The sequence below is a fragment of the Felis catus genome, chromosome C2 (assembly GCF_018350175.1).
Source record: "Felis catus isolate Fca126 chromosome C2, F.catus_Fca126_mat1.0, whole genome shotgun sequence".
In the NCBI taxonomy this organism is placed as follows: Eukaryota; Metazoa; Chordata; class Mammalia; order Carnivora; family Felidae; genus Felis; species Felis catus.
In genome coordinates, this window is record NC_058376.1 from 80819938 (window position 1) to 80842694 (window position 22757).

Consider the following 22757-nt stretch of genomic DNA (forward strand, 5'->3'; position numbering starts at 1 on the left):
ATGGAAGGACAACAGTGTAGCTAAACCAACAAGAAACAGGAGTCAAGAAAAAAATAGCAACAAAATGTATTTAAAAACAGACTTCTCCAGTTGGCATTTTGAATGAAACAGCTAACAATGAACTCCAACCCTTTATATTGTGTTTCTTTTGCTCCTGGAGTCCTCTTGCAGCTTTAATTCTTGAAACTCAGCCAGCAGCACCAGACATTAATCCCCAAAGGGAGAGGTATTATTAAACCTTTTGCTGGTCATTCTTTTCTGAATACAAATGGACAAATTCTTAAACCCTCTTGCTCATTTCATGACAATCATCAGGAGAAAAAAATTAAGCCAAACTTGCATATTGAAAATAAGAACAAAAACACACACACACACACAAAAACCCCTGTTGATAATAAATATCGCTGATTCACTTATGTTAAACAAAGTCCAATTTTATTCACTCTTAATATCCTTGCAGTCCATTGTATACCTTCTGCACTGATCCTTGTTTCAGTAGCTGTTTGATACCTGAAGAAAGAAGGAACAAATGATTCCATCAACAAAAATGTCACTTCTGTAGAGTTCGAAGAACATGTTTCACGCAGAGGCTCACAAAAGGCCACACGACAACAACGGATCTGAACTGTTCAAATTCACTGCATGTGGATACCCTTCACCCCCCACACGCACATGTAGGTCCAAGACAGCCCCTCATGACTTTCTGGTGCTCGAGCACACATACCACACATAATCCCACAAAACCCTACCAAATGAGAAGTGAGAAGAGGCCATCAAAATGGAAAGAAAGCTCTTCAGTTGTCTTCCATTCCCTCCTCTTTGTCTTCTTTTCAGTTTTGACCTCATCCACCGTTCTCTTTCCTCTTATTATTTAGGACACACCAACTGGGCCCTTCCCTCATCAGCCATCGCAGACACCATCCTAAGGCCCCTAGCCCTTCTAATGTAGACCTCACCCTTCCCTCTACAGTTTGGTCCAGACACCCCAAGTTTTAAAGCCCAGCACACCCAGCCTTTTTTTTTTTTTTTAACACAGTGACAGAAGAATTTTGAATATGTCTTTTACAGAAAGTCAAGTCCAATTCCTAGTTCTGTCTGCAGTAGGGTTAGTGGTTGATGTGTGATGTCACTGGAGGGTTTTGTTTTTATTGCCCCTTTTTAACCACTGTTCTCATACTCATATACCACATATACGCACGAACTCTCTCTCTCATTAGACCGCTCACCTTCTCTTGCTTCCTCTGTTAACTGTTCTTTTGGAAAATCTACATCGAAAGTGATTATCAAAGAGCCCTTAATGTTGTTGTTGTCAAAGTTGGGGAGCCCTTCTCCTTTCTTCCATAGCTTGGCTCCTGGTCTGGTGATCTTATCCCGGGAAATATGTACCTAGAAAGCAAAAGGGAATGGGCTGGAGTAGGATGGGTACTTTTGAAGTAAGACACCCAGCTTCTAGTGAGCACTGGTGCCCAGAGTTCACGTCACAGCTCAGCACAGCAGCAAGGATAAAGGGACAGGGAACCGTCATCAGGGCATTGAAAGCCAAAGAAATAGGTTTTCCAAATAAAAAGAAAAACCAAACACATAATCTCAAAACCATCCACATGGAGGAAGCAGGAAACTGGTCTGTTTACCTTGTGGCCATCCAAGTGAGTAATATCCATATCAAAGCCCACCAGAGACTCGACTAATGAGATTGTCACGTTTGTATATAAATCATCTCCTCTCCTTTCAAATATTGGGTGCCTAAAAACAGAACAAGGCAAAAATAAAAAACTTCCATCTTTGGAAAACATTCAAAGAGTTTTTAGAAAAATCTTGGGAAAGGATGAATACCACTCTTTGAAACAACAGGCATTTACTAGACATTCCTTTGTGGATAGTATTAACTGAAAAATATAAAGTTGTGTAAAATTTATTATAGCCTATGTTTAAGGAGCTTAGAAACAGCAGAAGGCAAAGCACATAAGTAAAACTACGAGTAATTAGACTACAGAAAATTCGCTTTGATATACAAGTGCTCTGGATTACAAGTATGTTTCCAGAACAAGGTTTTACTGTATTTGCAAATGACTTATCTGATGAAGATCTATCAGATCAAAATCTATCAGACTCAACACTCAAGACATAAACAACCCAGTGAATTAAATGGGCAGAAGACATGAACAGACACTTTTCCAAAGGAGACATCCAGATGGCTAACAGACACATGAAAAGATGCTCAATATCACTCATCATCAGGAAAATACAAATCAAAACAACGATGAGATACCACCTCACACCTGTCAGAATGGCTAAAATTAACAATACAAGAAACAACAGGTGTTGGTGAAGATGCGGAGAAACTCTTCTATTGTTGGTGGGAATAAAAACTGGTGCAGCTGCTCTGGAAAACAGTATGGAGGCTCCTCAAGAAACTAAAAATAAGCCTGGCTAGAGGTTTATCAATTTTGTTTATTTTTGAAAAAAACCAACTCTTGGTTTCATTGATCTGCTCTACAGATTTTTTTAGATTCTATATTGTTTATTTCTGCTCTGATCTTTATTATTTCTCTTCTTCTGCTGGGTTTGGGGTGTCTTTGCTGTTCTGCTTCTAGTTCCTTTAGGTGTGCTGTTAGGTTTTGTATTTGGGATTTTTCTTGTTTCCTGAGATAGGTCTGGATTGCAATGTATTTTCCTCTCAGGACTGCCTTTGCTGCATCCCAAAGCATTTGGATTGTTGTATTTTCGTTTTCATTTGTTTCCATATATTTTTTAATTTCTTCTCTAATTGCCTGGTTGACCCATTCATTCTTTAGTAGGGTGTTCTTTAACCTCCATGCTTTTGGAGGTTTTCCAGATTTTTTCCTGTGGTTGATTTCAAGTTTTATAGCATTGTGGTCTGAAAGTGTGCATGGTATGATCTCAATTCTTTTATACTTAGGAAGGGCTGTTTTGTGACCTAGTATGTGATCTATCTTGGAAAATGTTCCATGTGTACTTGAGAAGAAAGTATATTCTGTTGCTTTGGGATGCAGAGTTCTAAATATATCTGTCAAGTCCATCTGATCCAATGTATCATTCAGGGCCCTTATTTCTTTATTGATTCTTTGTCTAGATGATCTATCCATTGCTGTAAGTGGAGTATTAAAATCCCCTGCAATTACCACATTCATGAATGGAAATGGAATTATTTCAACCAATCCCTCAGAAATACAAGCAATTATCAGGGAATACTATAAAAAATTATATGCCAACAAACTGGACAACCTGGAAAAAATGGACAAATTCCTAAGCACCCACACACTTCCAAAACTCAAACAGGAAGAAGTAGAAAACTTGAACAGGCCCATAACCAGCAAATAAATTAAATCAGTTATCAAAAATCTCCCAACAAATAAGAGTCCAGGACCAGACGGCTTTCCTGGGGAATTCTACCAGACATTTAGAGCAGAGATAATACCTATCCTTCTAAGCTGTTCCAAAACATAGAAAGGGAAGGAAAACTTCCAGACTCATTCTATGAAGCCAGCTTTACTTTGATTCCCAAACCAGACAGAAACCCAGCAAAAAAAAAAAAAAAAAAAAAAAAAAAAAAAAAAAAAAAAAAAAGAACTACAGGCCAATATCCCTGATGAATATGGATGTAAAAATTCTCAATAAGATACTAGCAAATCGAATTCAACAGCATATGAAAAGAATTATTCACTATGATCAAGTGGAATTCATTCCTGGGCTGCAGGGCTGGTTCAACATTCACAATTCAATCAATGTGATACATCACATTAATAAAAGAAAAGAACCATATGATCCTGTCAATCGATGCAGAACAAGCATTTGATAAAATTCAGCATCTTTCTTAATAAAAACCCTCAAGAAAGTTGGGATAGAAGGAACATACTCAAACATCATAAAAGCCATTTATGAAAAGCCCACAGCTAATATCATCCTCAATGGGGAAATACTGAGATCTTTCCCCCTGAGGTCAGGAACACGACAGGGATGTCCACGCTCACCGCTGTTGTTTAACATAGTGTTGGAAGTTCTAGCATCAGCAATCAGACAACAAAAGGAAATCAAAGGCATCAAAATTGGCAAAGATGAAGTCAAGCTTTCACTCTTTGCAGATGACATGATATTATACATGGAAAACCTGACAGACTCCACCAAAAGTCTGCTAGAACTGATACATGAATTCAGCAAAGTCGTGGGACACAAAATCAATGTACAGAAATCAGTTGCATTCTTATATGCTAATAATGAAGCAACAGAAAGACAAATAAAGAAACTGATCCTATTCACACTTGCACCAAGAATCATAAAATACCTAGGAATAAACCTAACCAAAGATGTAAAAGATCTGTAGGCTGAAAACTATAGAAAGCTTATGAAGGAAATTGAAGAAGATATAAAGAAATGGAAAAACATTCCGTGCTCATGGATTGGAAGAATAAATATTGTTAAAATGTCAATACTACCCAAAGCTATCTACACAGTCAATGCAATCCCAATCAAAATTGCACCAGCATTCTTCTTGAAGCTAGAACAAGCAATCCTAAAATTTGTATGGAACCACAAAAGGCCCCAAAGAGCCAAAGTAATTTTGAAGAAGACGACCAAAGCAGGAGGCATCACAATCCCAGACGTTAGCCTCTACTACAAAGCTGTAATCATCAAGACAGCATGGTATTGACACAAAAACAGACACATAGACCAGTGGAATAGAATAGAGACACCAGAATTGGACCCACAAAAAGGATGACCAACTATAATCTTTGACAAAGCAGGAAAGAATATCCAATGGAAAAAAGACAGTCTCTTTAACAAATGGTGCTGGGAGAACCTGACAGCAACATGCAGAAGAATGAAACTAGACCACTTTCTTACACCATTCACAAAAATAAACTCAAAATGGATAAACGACGTGGATGTGAGACAGGAAACCATCAAAACTCTAGAGGAGAAAGCAGGAAAAAACCTCTCTGACCTCAGCCGCAGTAATTTCTTACTTGATACATCTCCAAAGGCAAGGGAATTAAAAGCAAAAATGAACTATTGGGACCTCATGAAGATAAAAAGCTTCTGCACTGCAAAGGAAATAATCGACAAAACCAAAAGGCAACCAATGGGATGGGAAAAGATATTTGCAAATGACATATCAAAGGGCTAGTATCCAGAGTCTATAAAGAACTCACCAAACTCCACACCCAAAAAAACAAATAATCCATTGAAGAAATGGGCAGAAAACATGAACAGACACTTCTCTAAAGAAGACATCCAGGGGTGCCTGGGTGGCTCAGTTGGTTAAGCGTCCGACTTCGGCTCAGGTCATGATCTTGCGGTCCGTGAGTTTGAGCCCCGCGTTGGGCTCTGTGCTGACAGCTCAGAGCCCGGAGCCTGTTTCAGATTCTGTGTCTCCCTCTCTCTCTGACCCTCCCCCGTTAAAGCTCCGTCTCTCTCTGTCTCAAAAATAAATAAACGTTAAAAAAGAAGACATCCAGATGGCCAACAGGCACATGAAAAGATGCTCAACGTCACTCCTCATCAGGGAAATGCAAATCAAAACCACACTCAGATACCACCTCACACCAGTCAGAGTGGCTAAAATGAACAAATCAGGAGATGATGCTGGAGAGGATGCGGAGAAATGGGAACCCTCTTGCACTGTTGGTGGAAATGCAAACTGGTGCAGCCGCTCTGGAAAACAGTGTGGAGGTTCCTCAAAAAATTACAAATAGATCTACCCTATGACCCAGCAATAGCATTGTTTTCACTCTTATGTGGATCCTGAGAAGCCATGGGGGAGGGGAAGAAGAAAAAAAAAAAAAGTTAGAGAGGGAGGAAGCCAAACCATAAGAAACTCTTAAAAACTGAGAACAAACTGAGGGTTGATGGGGGGTGGGAGGAAGGGGAGGGTGGGTGATGGGTATTGAGGAGGGCACCTGTTAGAATGAGCACTGGGTGTTGTATGGAAACCAATTTGACCACAAATTTCATATTAAAAAAAACAAACTAAAAATAGAACTACCCTAAGATTCAGCAATTGCACTATTAGGTGTTTAACCAAAGGATACAAAAACACAGATTCGAAGGGGTACATGCTCTCAATGTTTAAAGCAGCACTATCAACAACAGCCAAACTATGGAGAGAGCCCAAATGTCCATCAACTGATGAATAAAGAAGGTGTGTGTGTGTGTGTGTCTGTGTATTTTTGTTTGTTTTGTTTAAAATAATTTTTTATTGCCCACGATATTTTTTTGTGTCTTTTTTTTAAATTTATTTTCTTTTTTAATAACTATAAATTCAAGCTTAGGGAAGCTTGCCTTTGTCTTGAAAAAACAACAAGAACAACAACAACAAAGCTGTTATATCATTTGCTAACCTGATCTCATTTTAAGAGAGAGATGGTAATTATATTGTAAGAGTAAAATTTATACCATGAATGATGCAGATCTAAGTCTGGTGGCATTAAAAGGCGATAGTGTTGTTGACAAAATTATAATCTGCTGGTGGCATTTGTGGAAAAGAAGAACTTGAAATTTTTAAATAACAGTAAACTCCGTTAGAAAATTCTAAAGTGTCTCACAGACCAAAAAGGGAACGAAGTTAGTAAAATGCCTCAACAGAGTTTGAATAAAACCCTGGATTTGAGAGTTATTAGAACTTGGGTATGTAAAAATAGGGTGGTAGGTTGGGGTCATGCTTACAATGGTCTCAAGTTCAAATAAACTACTGTGACAATACACCACTTCACGGGTCACACACTTTCCCACAGGTTTTTCTTTCCTTTAGTAGGTCCTGGCAGGTGTGCTCAGTTGCCTTCCAATACACACACACACACACACACACACACACACACACACACACACACACACTCAAACATTACTCAGCCACCAAAAAGAATGAAATCTTGCCATTTGCAATGATGTGGATGGAGCCAGAATGTAGTATGCTAAGCGAAGTAAGTTAATCAGAGAAAGACAAATACCATATGACTTCACTCATGTGTGGAATTTAAGAAACAAAACAGATGAACATACGGGAAGGAGGGAAAAAGGAGAAGAGAGGGAAACAAACCACAAGAGATTCTTAATGATAGAGAACAAACTGGGGGTCGATGGAGGGAGCTGGGTGGGAGATGGGCTACATGGGTGATGGGCATTAAGGGGGGCACTTGCTGGGATGAGCACTGGGTGTTGTATACAAGTGATGAATCACTGTATTCTACTCCTGAAACCAATATTGCACTGTATGTTAACTAAAATTTAAATGAAAAAAAAAAAAAAAGATATTAGTCCTTCATCAAAAAACAAAAACAAAGTGGTAACAAGAGAGAAATAATAAACAAGAAAGCCTGAGTCCCAGGCAAAATTCTTGTATAAGCGGCACTTCATGCTGAAGAAAAACTGCATATCATGTAATAGAAGGTTCTTTCTATGTAGAGTCCTCCAATCTTGTATGGTGCCATGCTTCCTCAGTCGAAATCTCAGGTCTCCTTGAATACCACTTGTATTTGCCTCTCTTTTACAACTCCTTACTTGTTTTATCAGTTCTTTCCTCCTAACATCTTTTGGATTTGTAGGTCGTGAGTAAATATATAATGGCTCAATCCTAGGCCCAACCCCTAATTTTTAGTATTGTTGCAGAGTTACAAATGATCATTAAGGCATTTAAGTGCATGAAACAGAGGAAAAAGTCTAGCCATGTCCTGGTGGCTATCCAGATTCTCTAATCTAACTCATCTGAAAAGCGGGGGCTAAAGAGAGGGACTCCAAAATCAGATCACGTACTTGACAACTTTGATTCGGAACCGCAGGTCTCCTGGCTCTCCATCCACATGAGGCTCACCTAATCAGAAGAGATGATGGCATGTTGTAAGTCACACAAGTTGAACACTGCAAATCTATCCGCAGTTGAGAGAATTTTTTAAATCCATTACCTTGGGTGTTGCCTACCAAATCTACCCATGAAAGCAGTATCTCTAACTGGTTATATCACGTTTCGGATTATTAGTAAAGATCACCTGTGTCTCAGGCACAGCAATAAACAACTTGACCTGTTTCCTAAACAAAGAAAGATTCATTGATTTCTTGAACCTGAAGTCTTAAAGCTTCTTTTTTTTTTTTTTTTTTTTGGAGTTTTAAATTTAACCTCAAGGGGAGGTCTGAGAGTATCTTATCAATGCCAAGCAGAGCTATACATCTTTCATTGCTGAGTTAAAATTAATCCATTAAGGTCTGGACACTCTAATTTATTTATTTCTTTATTTATTAAACAGATTTTTTTAAGTTTATTTATCTATATGGGGAGAGAGAGCACAAGCAGGGGAGGCAGAGAGAGAATCCCAAGCAGGTTCCAAGCTGTCAGTGCAAGGCCCGATGTGGGGGCTCAGTCTCACAAACTGTTAAGATCACGATCTGAGTTGAAATCAAGAGTTGGGACGCTCAACCAACTGAGCCACCCAGCACCCCTGGACACCTTAAATTTTGATATAACTTAGGCTACTAGATAAAAAGTTACTAAGTGGTAACTTTTGGCCATTATATTCAAAAGATAAACTGTAATGCTATGGCTTAATGTGGACAACCACGAAGGTCCTGAAAGGTTTAAACCGGACAAAAGACTGTGGGACATGATACGTGCATTTACTATGTGGCCATTAGGATAGGGTGTGAGGTGGGGGTGGGAGGCATTCACAAGCACCCAGGGAATAGAAAGTGAGGACAGTAAAACATCAATATCAACATCTCACCTTCCCCAATAAAGGGATACTCCATGCCATCTCTCACCCCAGGTTCTATTTCTACCTCCAGCGTTCGTTCTTCATTCACTAGTCTGAGACAAAGAGAATTTAGAAAGAAAAAAAATGAAAATACAAACCAAACCCCAGATACACATAATTAATTTTTTTTCTGTTCTATCAGAGTCGTTTCTTGGAAGACTGTTCTGTACCTCTAGCTGACAAAGCCATCTGAGATCCATTTACATCTTCTATTTGCCAAAAGCTAGGGCAAAGCTACTCTACCTTACATAATCTTGTAACTTGCCTCCGAAGAAACCTGCAGTAGACTGATTACTTTGAGCCATGTGATCAATAACAGAGTAAACTACTCACACTTACATAAAGGGCACCTGGAACCACATGGTCATGTTTATCAGGAATCAGCAGCAACGTTTGTCCTATAGGATATTTTTCCTGATCCCAGGATCCCAGGATATATATATATATATATCAATCATACTGTTTAATTAAATAGTTGTGTTCCTAACATAATCAGCAAAGAGTCTTTCTCTAATCTGAAATGTTAGCTAGACATATAGGACTGCTCTAATATTCTGAGTGGGAAAAATGAAACATTAACATTTGAGGAGGATATTCAGAAATAAAGGGTACTGCTTATTAGTTCAGAAACACAGAAGGGAATATTTAGAAGAAATACTTTTGGAAAATACAAAAATGTACATGTCTTTGTTCCATCCTCTGGTAGAACTTGAGAGCGTGTGAAAGAAGGGTATGGAAAGATAGGGGAAAATCTAGATCTAGACCGTTAGCATTTTATTAGACAAATGACATGATTCGAGTGTCTCTTGGTGGAACAAAGAAAGCGCTCCACTTACTTGACATTAGGGCATTCATCACAGACCACCTCTTGGGTCATTTGGAAGCGCCCCGGGCCCAGCTGGGTAGTCCGCATCTCTTGCCGGCAGTTGCATTTTCGTTTGCCAGGAGCCTGCCTTGCCACAGGTTTGTTTCTAACTACCTAGAAACACATAAACAACGTCAGCTTCTCTCTCTGTAAAAAAGCCTCTGGTTTCCTCAACTGATCAGGGCTGCACACACGCCCATGCCAGAACTTCCTCTTCTCTGGCAAGCTACCCCTCAGGGAGACCTGACCCGACAGAAGTCTCTGTGGACTTACAAATCAGACCCCCCACAGGAATGAAGCAAACGGATGCTTAAGTGATTCAAATTCTGAAGCTGGAGAAGAGAGAGGGGAGTCAGAAGAGGGCCAGAAAATAACGTGTATGATATGGGCATTTCCGAGCCACAAGAAAACACCGCTGAGTTAAAGGAGTTCACAGAATTGCTATCCTTGAAGAAATCTGAGCCGTGCAAAGCAAAACCACAGCCTGAAGAACAACCACAGCCTTCAAAAGCTGATATTAGCTGCCACCATACCATTACCTACGATAAACCCAATGAAAACACTTCCTTGTTTCAGGCAACTCAATCCACGGCTGTTTCCCACTGTTATCTCAATTCAGACACTGAATATGTAAGGGACACAATAATCATCTCTTTGTAGTTGCTTGCAATCAAACACGCCGATCGCTCAAGGTATGTGGGAAGCAGTACACGTGAAGAAACGTATTCCTGTGTTTGCCTGTTTAGTTAGCCAAACGTCGAATCACAAGGCATGTGCTCAGGCAGCAGGATGACACAAATGTTTGGGAGAAAAATTCCTTAAAGCCTACAAATATATGAAAGCCCAGGTCAGCAGAATAAATGACAACAGTAACAGTAATTAGAGCAGACACTTTATAGCACATACTACAAGGCAAGCAATGCTTTTACATGTATGAACTCATCCAGTTCTCACAACCAGCTCATGAGGCGGGTAGTGTTACTGTCTCCGTTGTACAGGGGAGGGAATGAAAGCACAGAAAGGTTCAGGAACACGACCAAAGTCACATAACTAGCACATGGCAGAGCTAGTGTTCGAAACCAGGCAGTCTAGCTCCAGAGGCCATGCTTTTAACTACTATGCTCTCTCTCAAGGTAATTTTTCCCAGAAAAAGAACTTTCCACAGAGTCGTTTAAATAGCAAGGTCACCAACATAGATTTTTGTTTCGGGACACACTAACTGCAAAGAGTGATGTACACAGTATATATCGGTGATGTCTGCAGACAACAGGTCTGCAGGGAACATGGGGGTTAATGAGGCTCACCTCTTTTCTCCCAACCCAACAACCCATCTTGCTTTTGAAGGAGAGACGGCCCAAATACTTTCACTGCCCTTTCTCTCACCCTTCAGACTGAACAACAGTATGACGAGACAGCTGCATCCTCTGTAATTGTCCAGTCCTCTTTTTTCAACTCTTCAGAGCAGAAGCCACAACTAAAGAAAATGCTTCTTGTCGAGCTGGTACATATACGTGGGCTACCAACTGGCTCCTCCCAAATCCTGGAAACACTGTAAGACGTCGATTCCAGGAAACAATAATCGTAACACACAATTTGTGAGAAAGCTTCAGAGACAGAAGGCTGTACTGAACCGGTATGTGTGTAGCGTGGTGGCTGCATCTCGGGGCAGCGGTGGCTAGAGGGGGCACTGAGAAGGTGTCAGGGAAAAGCACTTGACTTTTCTGCTGTCGCCTTGCTCCTGAACGACCTTGGGACGAGTTTGGGTGACCCCCTCTCCTCCAAAACTGACAGACCCCAGACAGCAAACAAGACCGAAAAAAGCCCTCCCAGAAAACAAATAAAACACAGTTGGAACCACTAGGCAGGGGCTTGCCCCAAGATGCCCTCCCAGGGCAAGAAAGTTGCTGATCCCCATGGCGGAGGGAGTATGAGCTCAAAGGTCAAAAAACCATCTAGACACCTGAGGGGTCTGACTACATGCCCTCCACCTCCCACCCCCCAGAAAAGACAACAAACTGGATAAAACATATATTTTAAGCAAATGTATTAGGGAAGACAGACCAAGAATTTAAAATAAGCACGGTAATATTTAAGGAGATAAGGGAAGGCATCAGCAAAGTGAAATAGAATAAGAAATAATGTAAGAATCCAGTAGAGATATTATGTATAAAAATACGAGTTGAAATAAAAACACAGCAATGGGATACTATTAAGGATGGATATAGCTAAAGACTGAAGTAATGAGCTGGAAGTCCCAAATAAGGCACTCTTCTAGAAGAAAGCAGGGGAGGCTAAAGAAGCAGAATTAAATATATATTATATATGTACATATAATATATATATACACTTAGATATTTATATTTATAAGAAAATTAGGAGATAGAGGCAGAAATGCCAACAAAGAGGATTATATATCCGAAAACAAGGAGATAAATTTTCCAAGACTAAAAAAAGATAACCTCAAATTAAAAGATCCCGAAGTTTTAGTAGAAAATATTATGTGAATCGTTTTCTGATTTTAGGGCAGAGAAGAATTTCTTACACAAGACACAAAAACTCACCATAAAACACTGATAAATTTGGCCACATTAAAATCAATTACCTCTGTTCATTTAAACAAATCTTCGATATAATGAACACACCAGTTACAAACTGGTAGGCTATATTTTTATCACACATGGCCAACAAAGACCAAACATATGAAAGTGTTTATCCTAATTAGCTGAGAACATGCAAATCAAGAGCGTAATGAGGTAGCATTTTTACCCATTTGACAGGCAAATATTGAGAAGCCTAACAATTCACGATTTCAGAGAGGTGGCGATCTACAGGATCTCTTATAACTGGCTGGCGGAAGTGCTGGTACTAATCAATTGAGAAAACAATACGGAATTATCTTGTACAAATGAACGTTGGTTCATATTACCCAGCAATTCCACGCTCACATATATGCACCCAAGAGAAATTCTTGCTCACATGTACCTGGATGTGTGTATAAGAATGTTCACAAAAGCACTATTGGGAAGTGGAAAAAAAAAAACTGGAAATAACCTACGTGCCTACTGATACAATGTGGTCACAATAAAATTCTACTCAGCAGAATTACATGTTACAGCAACAAGAGGCAGCCATCTTGATGACACTATAGTGAAAAAAGCCAGTCCCAAAGACTGTAAAAATAGCATCCTACCATACACGAAGTCAAAAGCAATAAAAATACAACAATATCTTACTCAGGTATTCATGTACATGTAACACAACAAACAAACAGGAGTGCCAAGGGAACAATAAAGACAGAACACAGGACAGGAGCTCCCTCTGAAGGGGAGGCAGGGGGATGGAATAGGGAAGTACGTGGAGGTAGACGGACATGGTCTTGCTGTATTTAGTTCTTGGGCTGGGTGAGGAGCTCATGAAACAATGGGATTATGAACCTGGGATTATGATGAACTCAATTCTGTGCATCTGGTCACTCTCCCCACCCCTGAAAGACAGAGCAGGTACCCAGAGATTTCCTGCTTTTAGTCAAAAGAACAATTCTGGGAATTAATATGAATAGCTGTGGTGTTGGAACTTACTTCCACAAAATTTCCCGCATATACTTCTTCCAAAGTAACTTCCAAATCTACAATAATATCACTTCCTCTTGGAATATTTCTGTCTTGCTGACGAGGGGTTCCTCCAAACATGAAACCAAAATCTCCAAAGAAGCTGTGGATAAGTGTAAAAATCATCAGGAAAAGAAATCAGAGTTCATGTCTTGCAATTATTTTTCTTCGTATTGATACAATATTGTGTCCTACCAACATAATATTGTATAAAAACTGACATTTTTAATACACTGGAGTCATACATCACACACAATTTTTTGTCATACATCATACACAACTGTATTGCCATATCCCAAAGAAAAATTTTACTTTTTAATACATATTGTCCAGACATATGGTGCGGTACATACAGTGCATCCATGAATTCAAAGTTGGGCATAATCAATGACCTACTAATCTGTTTTAATATCAAGGAATATCAAGATATAATGGACTTATCGAGAAAGGGCATAGTACATATAAACTCATGTAATACTGACTCAAATGGTAATTTTGAACACTTGTAATGTTCACTTCGTGCAATTTTTAGAAACTAGCTTTAATTAAAGAAGCTACTGTTCTGTACAAAACTCTTGGGTACATAATTAAATAAACTAAAAAAGCATCAGACTTAGTACAATTCTGGACCTTAAGAAAAAGGACGTTCTGATCTCTACAAGATCAAAATCAGTTTTTATAAGTAACAAAAGCATCACTTTGAATTAATACAATGACCTTCAAATGTGCAGGTGTTCTAATCTTAATGTTAATTTTTGATGTTAAGAAGCCTCAGATGTTGGCACAGTGATGCCAGCTAGATAACTACTTCCCACCCACCAACCAATCTTGGTGAATAGATTCCCTGAAACTTCAACAAAAACAGAGAGGGAGGATTGGGGGGGGGGGGGTGGTGGTACAGATGGCGTTTTCTCTCTTTCTGGCATCCCTACGTATCACTTCTAATTGTCAAGGGAACGGGACACTTCCCTAGTAGGCTAAAACAACCAAATCAATCCTGGGGAAGAGAAGGATTTCCTAACCACATTACCCACACAAGTCCTGAAAAATCTACTGTCACCCCCAAATACTAGATGGGGGAGACTATTGTGTGCAACAGTGATTCTTACCTTCTTTGGGAAAGGGTTCACAAAACCCTTTAAGAATCTAAAGAAAGCAATAAACCCTCTCCCCATAGAAAAGCATACTCAAACATCTTTTTGTTTATACCTTGATTTGAAACCCCAGATTAAGATCTTATATGGCATCATCAGGGCACACAAAAATTCAAATGCTCAACAAAGAGGGGTTCAAAGAGTGGGAGGGAAAGGTGTTTATTATCCCAGCCATTCAGCACTCCTGGAAAGCCATGTGCGACAGGGGACAAAAAGCCTCTACTCTAATTCCTTCCACCAATGCTGATTATTGTAGTTGTCTCTCCTGTTGATAGGATGAAAAAGAGGCAGTTCTGGGTATGGGAATAGAAATCTCTCGCTCTCTCTGCTCGTAAGAAATAATTAAGTTCATTAATGGTCTGCAGATTCTAAGACAGCAAGGGGACAACACACAGTGCCCCCAACATTGTCAAGGGTGACTTGACTGATTCAGTTGGCTGGACAGGAACCTGTATTTTCTAGAGCTTTATGAAAACAGAAAAGTATATTCCCACAGGGAGGAGGATGATTGACCTTGTGGTCAAGAATCAGTTGAGCTGTACTCTTCATCAAAAGCTTCTGAAGCAGGCAACAGGGATACATCTTTAACAATGACCGAATGATCCATTCTCAGACACTAATACTTTGCAGATGGGCAAATTACTTACTGTGAAAAAATGTCTCCATGGGAGCTCTGATGCCCATCTTTTAATCCCTCTTCACCATAAGTATCATATTGTTTCCTTTTCTCACTGTCTGACAGAACCTGGGCGACAAAAGCCAGTGGAGGAAAAGATCAGGGGTTGGCAAGATGTGATGAAGGTACATTCATGTTTTTTTTGAACTCTGATACTGGGTCTAAGCCTTTTGTGGAATGCAGTTTCCACTATGTATTAAGGCATGTTTATATTTTCTTTGGCAGACTGAATTCTTTGATGCACTGTTCATTTTGGAACTTCTACATTGCTCAACTCATGTCTTCAATTTATCAAAATTCGCCTAGTCACATAAAAACCATATGAGATAAGCAATGTGGCTATGAAGGTGAGGGCAGCAACAGGAAAGAGGGGAGATGAATTCCTCAGGGTTACTTCCCATTCAGTGTGATTCTTGTGCTCGTGCAGTTAACCTCTTTGAGGCAGTAGCTCTCTGAACCATAAATTAGGATGGGACTATGACAGATTGCCATTAGTGATAGAAGCAGTAAATCAGGACAGCATGAAACTCTGCTCAGTCCTACATGTCCATATCATATACACCCCTCCATGTTATACACATTAGGAGACTGACAAGTCAAGGGAATCAAATGGCCCTTCAGAAGGGTCTATCCTGCTCTATTTTCACATTCCCTTTTCTATTTTGGGCGGTATCTAGAAATCCATTTGTGGAAGAATGCTCTCTGACATGTGTATGTTTAAGTTTGTAATCTTCTGAGCTTGAATTACAGAAAGTAAAAAACAACAAAACACTGCTCTATGAAGACTGCTCAAGGTCAATTTCACAGCTTGAAAAGATTGGACCCATTTGAAGAATATAAAAACTAAGTAAGCTTCCATACTCTTTCAAATTTGCTTTCAACATGCCCCCCCCCCCGCCAAAAAAAAAGAGAGAGAGAGAGAGAGAGAGATAGAAAAAGCTTCCCATCTATTTAGAGAAATCTGAAGTATTTGCACACATATAATTTTGACAGTTAAATAACTTTATACCTTCTTTGTCGTTTTAAAACTTCTGTTTAGACAGCAGATTGAAGGGTTATTTCAAACCCATACTTGCACTGGCTCAGGAAAAGAGGTTGGAAGTAGATGGGGCTTGCTGACTCAGCAAAGAAAGGGAAGACCTGACTAGCATATATAAACAGGACACACTTCTGGCTCAGGGCTGAATGATGTGTAAGGAGCCACTAAAATATTTTATCTTTCTAAATTTATCTTAAATGTTAAAAGAGATTGCGTATATAAGAGAGAACATTCTTTTTTCTTTTTTTAATGTTTATTTTTTATTATTTTTTTTAACATTTATTTATTTTTGAGACAAGACAGAGACAGAGCATGAACGGGGGAGGGTCAGAGAGAGGGAGACACAGAATCTGAAACAGGCTCCAGGCTCTGAGCTGTCAGCACAGAGCCCGACGCGGGGCTCGAACTCACGGACCGTGAGATCATGACCTGAGCCGAAGTTGGCCGCTTAACCGACTGAGCCACCCAGGCGCCCCTTAATGTTTATTTTTGAGAGAGAGAAAGAGAAAGAGAGAGAGAGAGCGTGAGCACGGGAAGGGCAGAGAGAGAGAGAGAGACACAGAATCTGAAGCAGGCTCCAGGCTCTGAGCTGTCAGCACACAGCCTGATGTGGGGCTCAAACTCATGAACTGTGAGATCATGACCTGAGCCGACTGAGCTACCCAGGTGCCCCAAGAGAAAGCATTCTTAAAAGGAAAGACAAATGGGTTAGTTCAAAAGTGACCAGAGTACTTGACTAAAAGCATTATGATAGACCACATGGAAAGGAATATTTGGTAAATATCCTCAAAAGGAAAAAATAAAAATAAAAAAGCTACTTCAGGGAAGTAGAAATGGGCAGAATTCACTTAAAAACAACAACAACAACAACACAAAACCTCAAAACTCTTATCATCATGTGATCTGCAGTTTCAATATTTTTACTTTCAAGTCTACTGTGGTCTGGTCTTGCAAAGAAATGAATACCACACATGGGTCTAAAAGAAACACCATTTCAAAACCCCCAAACAAAAACTATTTTAAAGTCAGCCTCTTTATGGACAGCAGAGGCCTCTGTAATAACCCTCTCCAAAAAACTACCCTTAAAGTTATCTATTATAATTAACTTCTTCCTCAGTTGTCTTCTAAGGAATGCAATTTTATTCCATGGTCTTAGAAGCTATTTTAATTTCAAAAGAAAGAAAGGTTCTTAGTTGACTGGCCAACCAACCTGGAGTCTCAACTAATTAAAATGCCAACAGTAACCCCAGTTCCGTAGAGAAGACAAATTTCTATTCACAAAAGACTCTTCAACTTAACTGGGATTTTGATTCGTGAACACTAATTTATCTACCGACCAAAGGCAATCAAATGAATGATATAAAGAAAAAAGAAAATTAGACCTAGTGACTAGAAAGGTTCTTAGAGTTAAATAATCTTCAATCTCATGAATGATTTATGTACAGCCTGCCTAGGTCATAGCTAAAGAATATGGTAGACTTGAAAGAACATGGTAAATTCTTAGCAGCAGCTTCCCTAAAAAATATTTTGGACTATTGGGTTCTTAGCAAACAATGGGAATATTCATGGGAAATACAGTGCAAAATATGTAATCTATATTATCAGCAAGAAACAAAATGTTCTGCCTAATTTAAGAGGGTCCACCAATGCTCTCAAGTTTATTTGTGGGTTCCAGGTTAGGAATTTTGGTCCTATAGGATCCCTCAAGGTATCAACAGGAAAAGGGGGACCCCATTAGGCCTAGGTTTCCCCTAGGTATAAGTCACTGTTTCAGGTCAGTGGATTCTTAGGCCTTGGGATCTCTTCCTTTTGGGTTTTTCTGACTACTAAAGTATTTTTCAGATTTGTTTCCAGCCTTCTCACTATCCAGGGATTTAACTTGAATTCAAAAGTTTTAGCTCCTTAACTTCCAGAGTTTATTTTTTTCTGTGTCCTTCTAGAAAACAGCAATGGTGACTAGCATGACGACGCTGGAATGTACAACTGAAATCTGCCAAGACAGCAGAATTTCAATGTTCTCACCATAAAAAGAGACAAGTGAGGTGCCAGACGTGTTAGTTACATGGGCAGAATCCTTTCACAATATATACATATATCAAATCATCATGACATACACTTTAAACATCTTACAGTTTTGTCAACTATACCTCATTAAACCTGGAACCCCTCCCTACCCTGATCTCTTAATCTATTTCTAGAGGAAAGGTGAATTGCAGCACATGAAAAACAGCTAACTCCTGGGGCACCTAGGTGGCTCAGTCAGTTAAGCCTCCGACTTCAGCTCAGGTCATGATCTCACAGTCCGTGAGTTTGAGCCCCAGATCATGTCAGGCTCTGTGCTGACAGCTCAGAACCTGGAGCCTGCTTTGGATTCTGTGTCTCCCTCTCTCTCTGCCCCTCCCCTGCTCATGCTCTGTCTCTCTCTGTCTCAAAAATAAATAAAAACATTAAAAAAAAAAAAAAGAAAAACAGCTAATTCCTAATTTAAATAGACAAAAGATTATCACAACTTATTTATAAGATTTTTTCACCACAGTGTTGAAAGAATCTGTGTGTAAATTTTTTAAATAGTATATAATTTATTAAGCATTCAACAAATACTCCTCAGTGTTATTAAAAATGAAAAAAAGAAAATGGAAATAAGAATATGCCCAGCTCTATATTTTATGGTGACCTAGTGTAGATTAAACGAGATGATATTGAAAGTGTCTTCCTCTCCAGATTAGTTTGCAAACTGCAAACTGTAGCTGTGTTTTGTTTGATCGGCACAAAAAAGAAATTTTTAAATCAAATTAGTTACAAAAATGTTCCAGTCAAAAGAAGTACATACAAATCTGGATTAGCACTTCTCCTGAAAAATTAAATGACTTCTCATTTAATTTAAAATAAAAACACCATGTTTTTTTTTTTTTAAATGGCAACACCATGTTTCCATTTGTACATGGCAAAAACTGGCTGGGGTTGAAAAACAGCTTCCCTTGAAAGGGGGCAAGAGGGCTTTAGTTTGTCACAGTCCTCATCGTTCCCTTAATAGGGAATCCCAATATGGAGGCAGAGTAGCCACTGTCATGTTTTATCTTATAACCGCCCTGCACGCTGTGTGTCTGGTCCATGTGGGCATGTGGATTTACAATCTTCATTCAGATTTTGATTCTATTTCTGGCTCTAGCTCTCAAACTGATCGACTGAGGATCAGTCTACTCCTGAATCTATCAATCATTCTTTCATCTTTTTCAACATTACCCTCCTTAATAAAACAAATACTGTTGGGGAAAAAGTCAGAAAATGGCAGTATGCTAACGCTAATGTACAATATAACAGCAAACACTGATTTTACTTTTACCCATTGTCTATTTTGAAAAAGAAGTGACCTGAAAGAAAGGAGTGCTACTCTGTGTTACACTGTCTTTTCTGTAACTGTAGGTTTCATTCCTATTTCATCCTTTTTACTGACTCACCTCATAAGCAGCACCTAGATCCTGGAATTTCTCCTGAGCTCGAGGATCATCGGGGTTCCGGTCAGGGTGAAGCTGTAGGGCCAGTTTCCTGTAGGCCTTTTTAATGTCTTTTATAGATGCACTTCGAGGCACCCCCAAGATCTTATAGAAATCTCGCCTGGGGAGTAGGGAGAGGGAAAGGGTACTTCATTAAAGAAGTATACATTACATTTTTCAAAGTGAAATTTTTTCCTTTACATTAGGTCTGTGAATGAGCGAAGAGGCAGGAAAATGAAGATATACACGTGATGCACAAAAAAAGAATGACTACAAAGAGAAACCTAGGAATTTGTAATGAGTTCTTATACATTGAAGCAATCACAATAACAGCCTATGTACTTTTTGAACTTTGCTGAAATTATTCAAAACATCTGTGGTATACTTCTCTTAAAACTATCTTCAGGCAAGAAAACTATTATTTATGGTCATATGTGTTACTTTCAACCAATAACCGTATAATCAAATTAACTCTCCTTTTTCATTCCCTCTATTAGTGACTTTAAATGACTTCTGGCTGTTTCCTAAGGTCAAGTGACAACCTCAAAGGGCGATTTTCTTTACAAGAGTACATCCCATAAATGTTCTAGTAGTAGCTTTGTTTGAATGTTAAACATGAAGTGACTGAAATTAAGTTCAGAGGCTAACATGGAGGTTAAGCCAAAATCCAGTAAGAGCCTTGAAGAAAGAATAACATCTATTTGGACATAGGAGTTGTGTGTTTTTTTGCTAAAAGCGGAAATATCAATCTTGCAGTCATTGTTAGTAGTTATACTAGTTTGTCATGGTCAAGTCTTAATTATAGACAGCTGCTGAAGCCCACATACAGGAGCCTGTAAGTCTCAGCAGATACAAATATACACATGGCATGATATGTATGTGGGAGACAAGGGCTGACCACTGACCACCTTGCACGGGACTATGCTTGAACCAAATTAATTACAAAAGGAATCTTTGCAAGAAGGGCCAATGGATACAACAGAGTATAATAAACTTTCAGGGCAGGGACTGTAGCCCATAGAAGACATATATATACATATACATACATATATATATATATATATATATACACACACACACACACACGCTGTGTATATATATATGTATGTACATATATACACACTGAATGAAATGAATAAACATGCTCACAAACACCTACTCCTTTTGGCAGAGTCACTTGAGCCACCGAAAGTTATTCTGAAAATGCATTTCTCAACAAAGGGGATGGGAAAGTTGTTCACAATGGACACGCTAATGTAGCAGCGATGGTGATTTTAAAACGTAGTGGGGATAAAATGCATTGGGGTGCCAGGTGATATAAACCACCACACTGAGAAAATTATTCCATAAGCTCTTAGTCCCACTTTAGGAAAGTCATTTAATCATTTCATGTAGAAGTTTGTAAAATGGTCACTCCCAAGGGATTCCATGAAAGTTAGATGCGTTAGCTTCCTCCCAAAAATCTGCAAACATCTGCCATCTCTTGATGACAAGGACTAGATCAAAAGGTTCATTAAAATTAATAACAAAAGAGCTGTTTAAAGAATGAGTCTCACTTAGAATAATACAAAAATAATAATGTAATGTAATAACAATATAATAGTATAAATATAATAATAATATAAAATGGCTAAGTAACAGCTCAGAAAAAATCAGGGAAAAGATGACTGGCATAGTTTAGCATCAATATTACAGTTCCCAAAAGACTTCTTTATAAAAGGCTGATGTTTAAAGCTAAAGAATTAACAGTCATATTGACATTTGTTTAAATATCTTAGGGTATGTGTTGCTTTAATTAAGTACTAACAAAAACATACTAAGAAAAACAAGCATTACCTAGAAGTTAATTTTTAAGAAATTTGAAATGTTTCACAAGATAAAGAAGACAACAAAGTTTAAGCAGATGTGCACGGGGGAAAAAAACTTTTAAGAAATAACAAGCACTTTCAATTTTAAAGCTTTGTTAAGTAGCACCTCCTCCATTTAGAGAAACTTATTAATTGTTAGAAGCTAAGACTTTACTATTTCCCCACATTCTAAAATATGAGCCTGGCAGATCATATCCCGTGGTCACCAGGCTTGTAAGATCATGGATCTAAACGGATGGAAGGATCCTTAAGAGTTCAGGTGCTCCTATTCCCTTCCTACAGGAGGAACCTTATTACCCTCATGTTACAGATAAGAATTTAGGTGGTTCCTTCAGAGTCACGTAATTCGTAAGTGAGGTGGGTGGTCTTGAATCCCAGCTCACTACCTGTTGGTGAAATGCTCTTCCCGCTCATAAGATTATTCAGCTTCTCAAGAATGTACCATGGAGAGAGACAGTGAGGCATGATGACAGCTTAGGTTCAATTATCTCAAGAAGCTGAGAAGTTCAAGAACTCTCCAAAGCGTCTGCCTTGCTCCCTCAATCCAATTTCCTCTAGTCCCAGCATGGCTTTCCTACCTGTTCTCACGTCTTCACTCAGACTCGCAAAATAACCCACCCACTTTAATATCAGCCCCTCCAATGGCTCGATGCAGGCTCAACACAGTATGGTCCCCTTTTCCATCCAGCTCAGCAGTACCCCCACCCCCACAGTGTGTCTGGCACTGCATCCAAATCCCACTCCTCTGGGCAACTCTAGCTCTAAGGGCCTCTGGACCTAAACTCCTCTCACTCGAGCCACCCACTGCTCTCCTCTCCAGCCCGCTGGCCTGGCCCACACCAGCCATTCTTCTGCCCCCACCGCCTCACCTCAGCAACGCCCCTCTCCACTCCCTCAGTCTGGCAACGCTCCCTCTACCCCAGCCAAGACTGACCGACTCACGGGCCCCGTGCCCGCGGGTGCCTGTTCCTCACCCGGCGATCACGGCCCCGAGGAGGTACAGCAGCAACAGGCAGAAGGTGCCCAGGTTCTGCGGGGCCATGGTTTCTCTGTGCCGGCCTCTGTGCCGGTCCCTAGCCCACGCGTTCCTTACAGACTCCGCCGCCGCCGAGTCGGCTCACCAGCCCACCCGGCGCTGAGAGGCCGCCTCACACCGGGGTCTCCTCCTCGGTCCGGAGCTACAGCTAGCTCGCCCCCTCCCCTGCCAGTCCACTTCCCGGGAGTCCCGAGTCCCCGGGAGAGAAGCCCCTAGCAGGCGAGAGCCAATCGCTGCTCGGGACATCACACGCGGCCG

At 39.8% G+C, this 22757-nt stretch overlaps 1 protein-coding gene across 1 annotated transcript; it reads right to left on the reverse strand.

The window, feature by feature from the left end:
• Positions 1–49: 49 nt before the first annotated feature.
• On the reverse strand, positions 50–22725 carry DNAJB11 (DnaJ heat shock protein family (Hsp40) member B11). The gene is made up of 10 exons (XM_003991818.6): positions 22438–22725; positions 19560–19716; positions 15034–15131; positions 13203–13335; positions 9596–9738; positions 8730–8812; positions 7768–7825; positions 1632–1743; positions 1227–1386; positions 50–510 (listed from the first exon to the last, which is right to left on the reverse strand). The coding sequence occupies exons 1-10, from the start codon at positions 22503–22505 to the stop codon at positions 446–448; spliced, it is 1077 nt and encodes a 358-aa protein (XP_003991867.1). The 5' UTR covers positions 22506–22725; the 3' UTR covers positions 50–445.
• Between the last annotated feature and the right edge of the window lie 32 nt (positions 22726–22757).

What these genes read in the sequence shown, in the direction of transcription:
- DNAJB11 (XM_003991818.6), bottom strand. Translation starts at nt 22,505, where the DNA reads ATGGCCCCGCAGAACCTGGGCACCTTCTGCCTGTTGCTGCTGTACCTC. An exon ending in ATCTAGGTGCTGCTTATGAG is followed by an intron (nt 15,132 to 19,559) that starts GTGAGTCAGTAA and finishes TTTGTCGCCCAG; the next exon opens with GTTCTGTCAGACAGTGAGAA. An exon ending in ATGCGGGAAATTTTGTGGAA is followed by an intron (nt 9,739 to 13,202) that starts GTAAGTTCCAAC and finishes ATGTGTTTCTAG; the next exon opens with GTAGTTAGAAACAAACCTGT.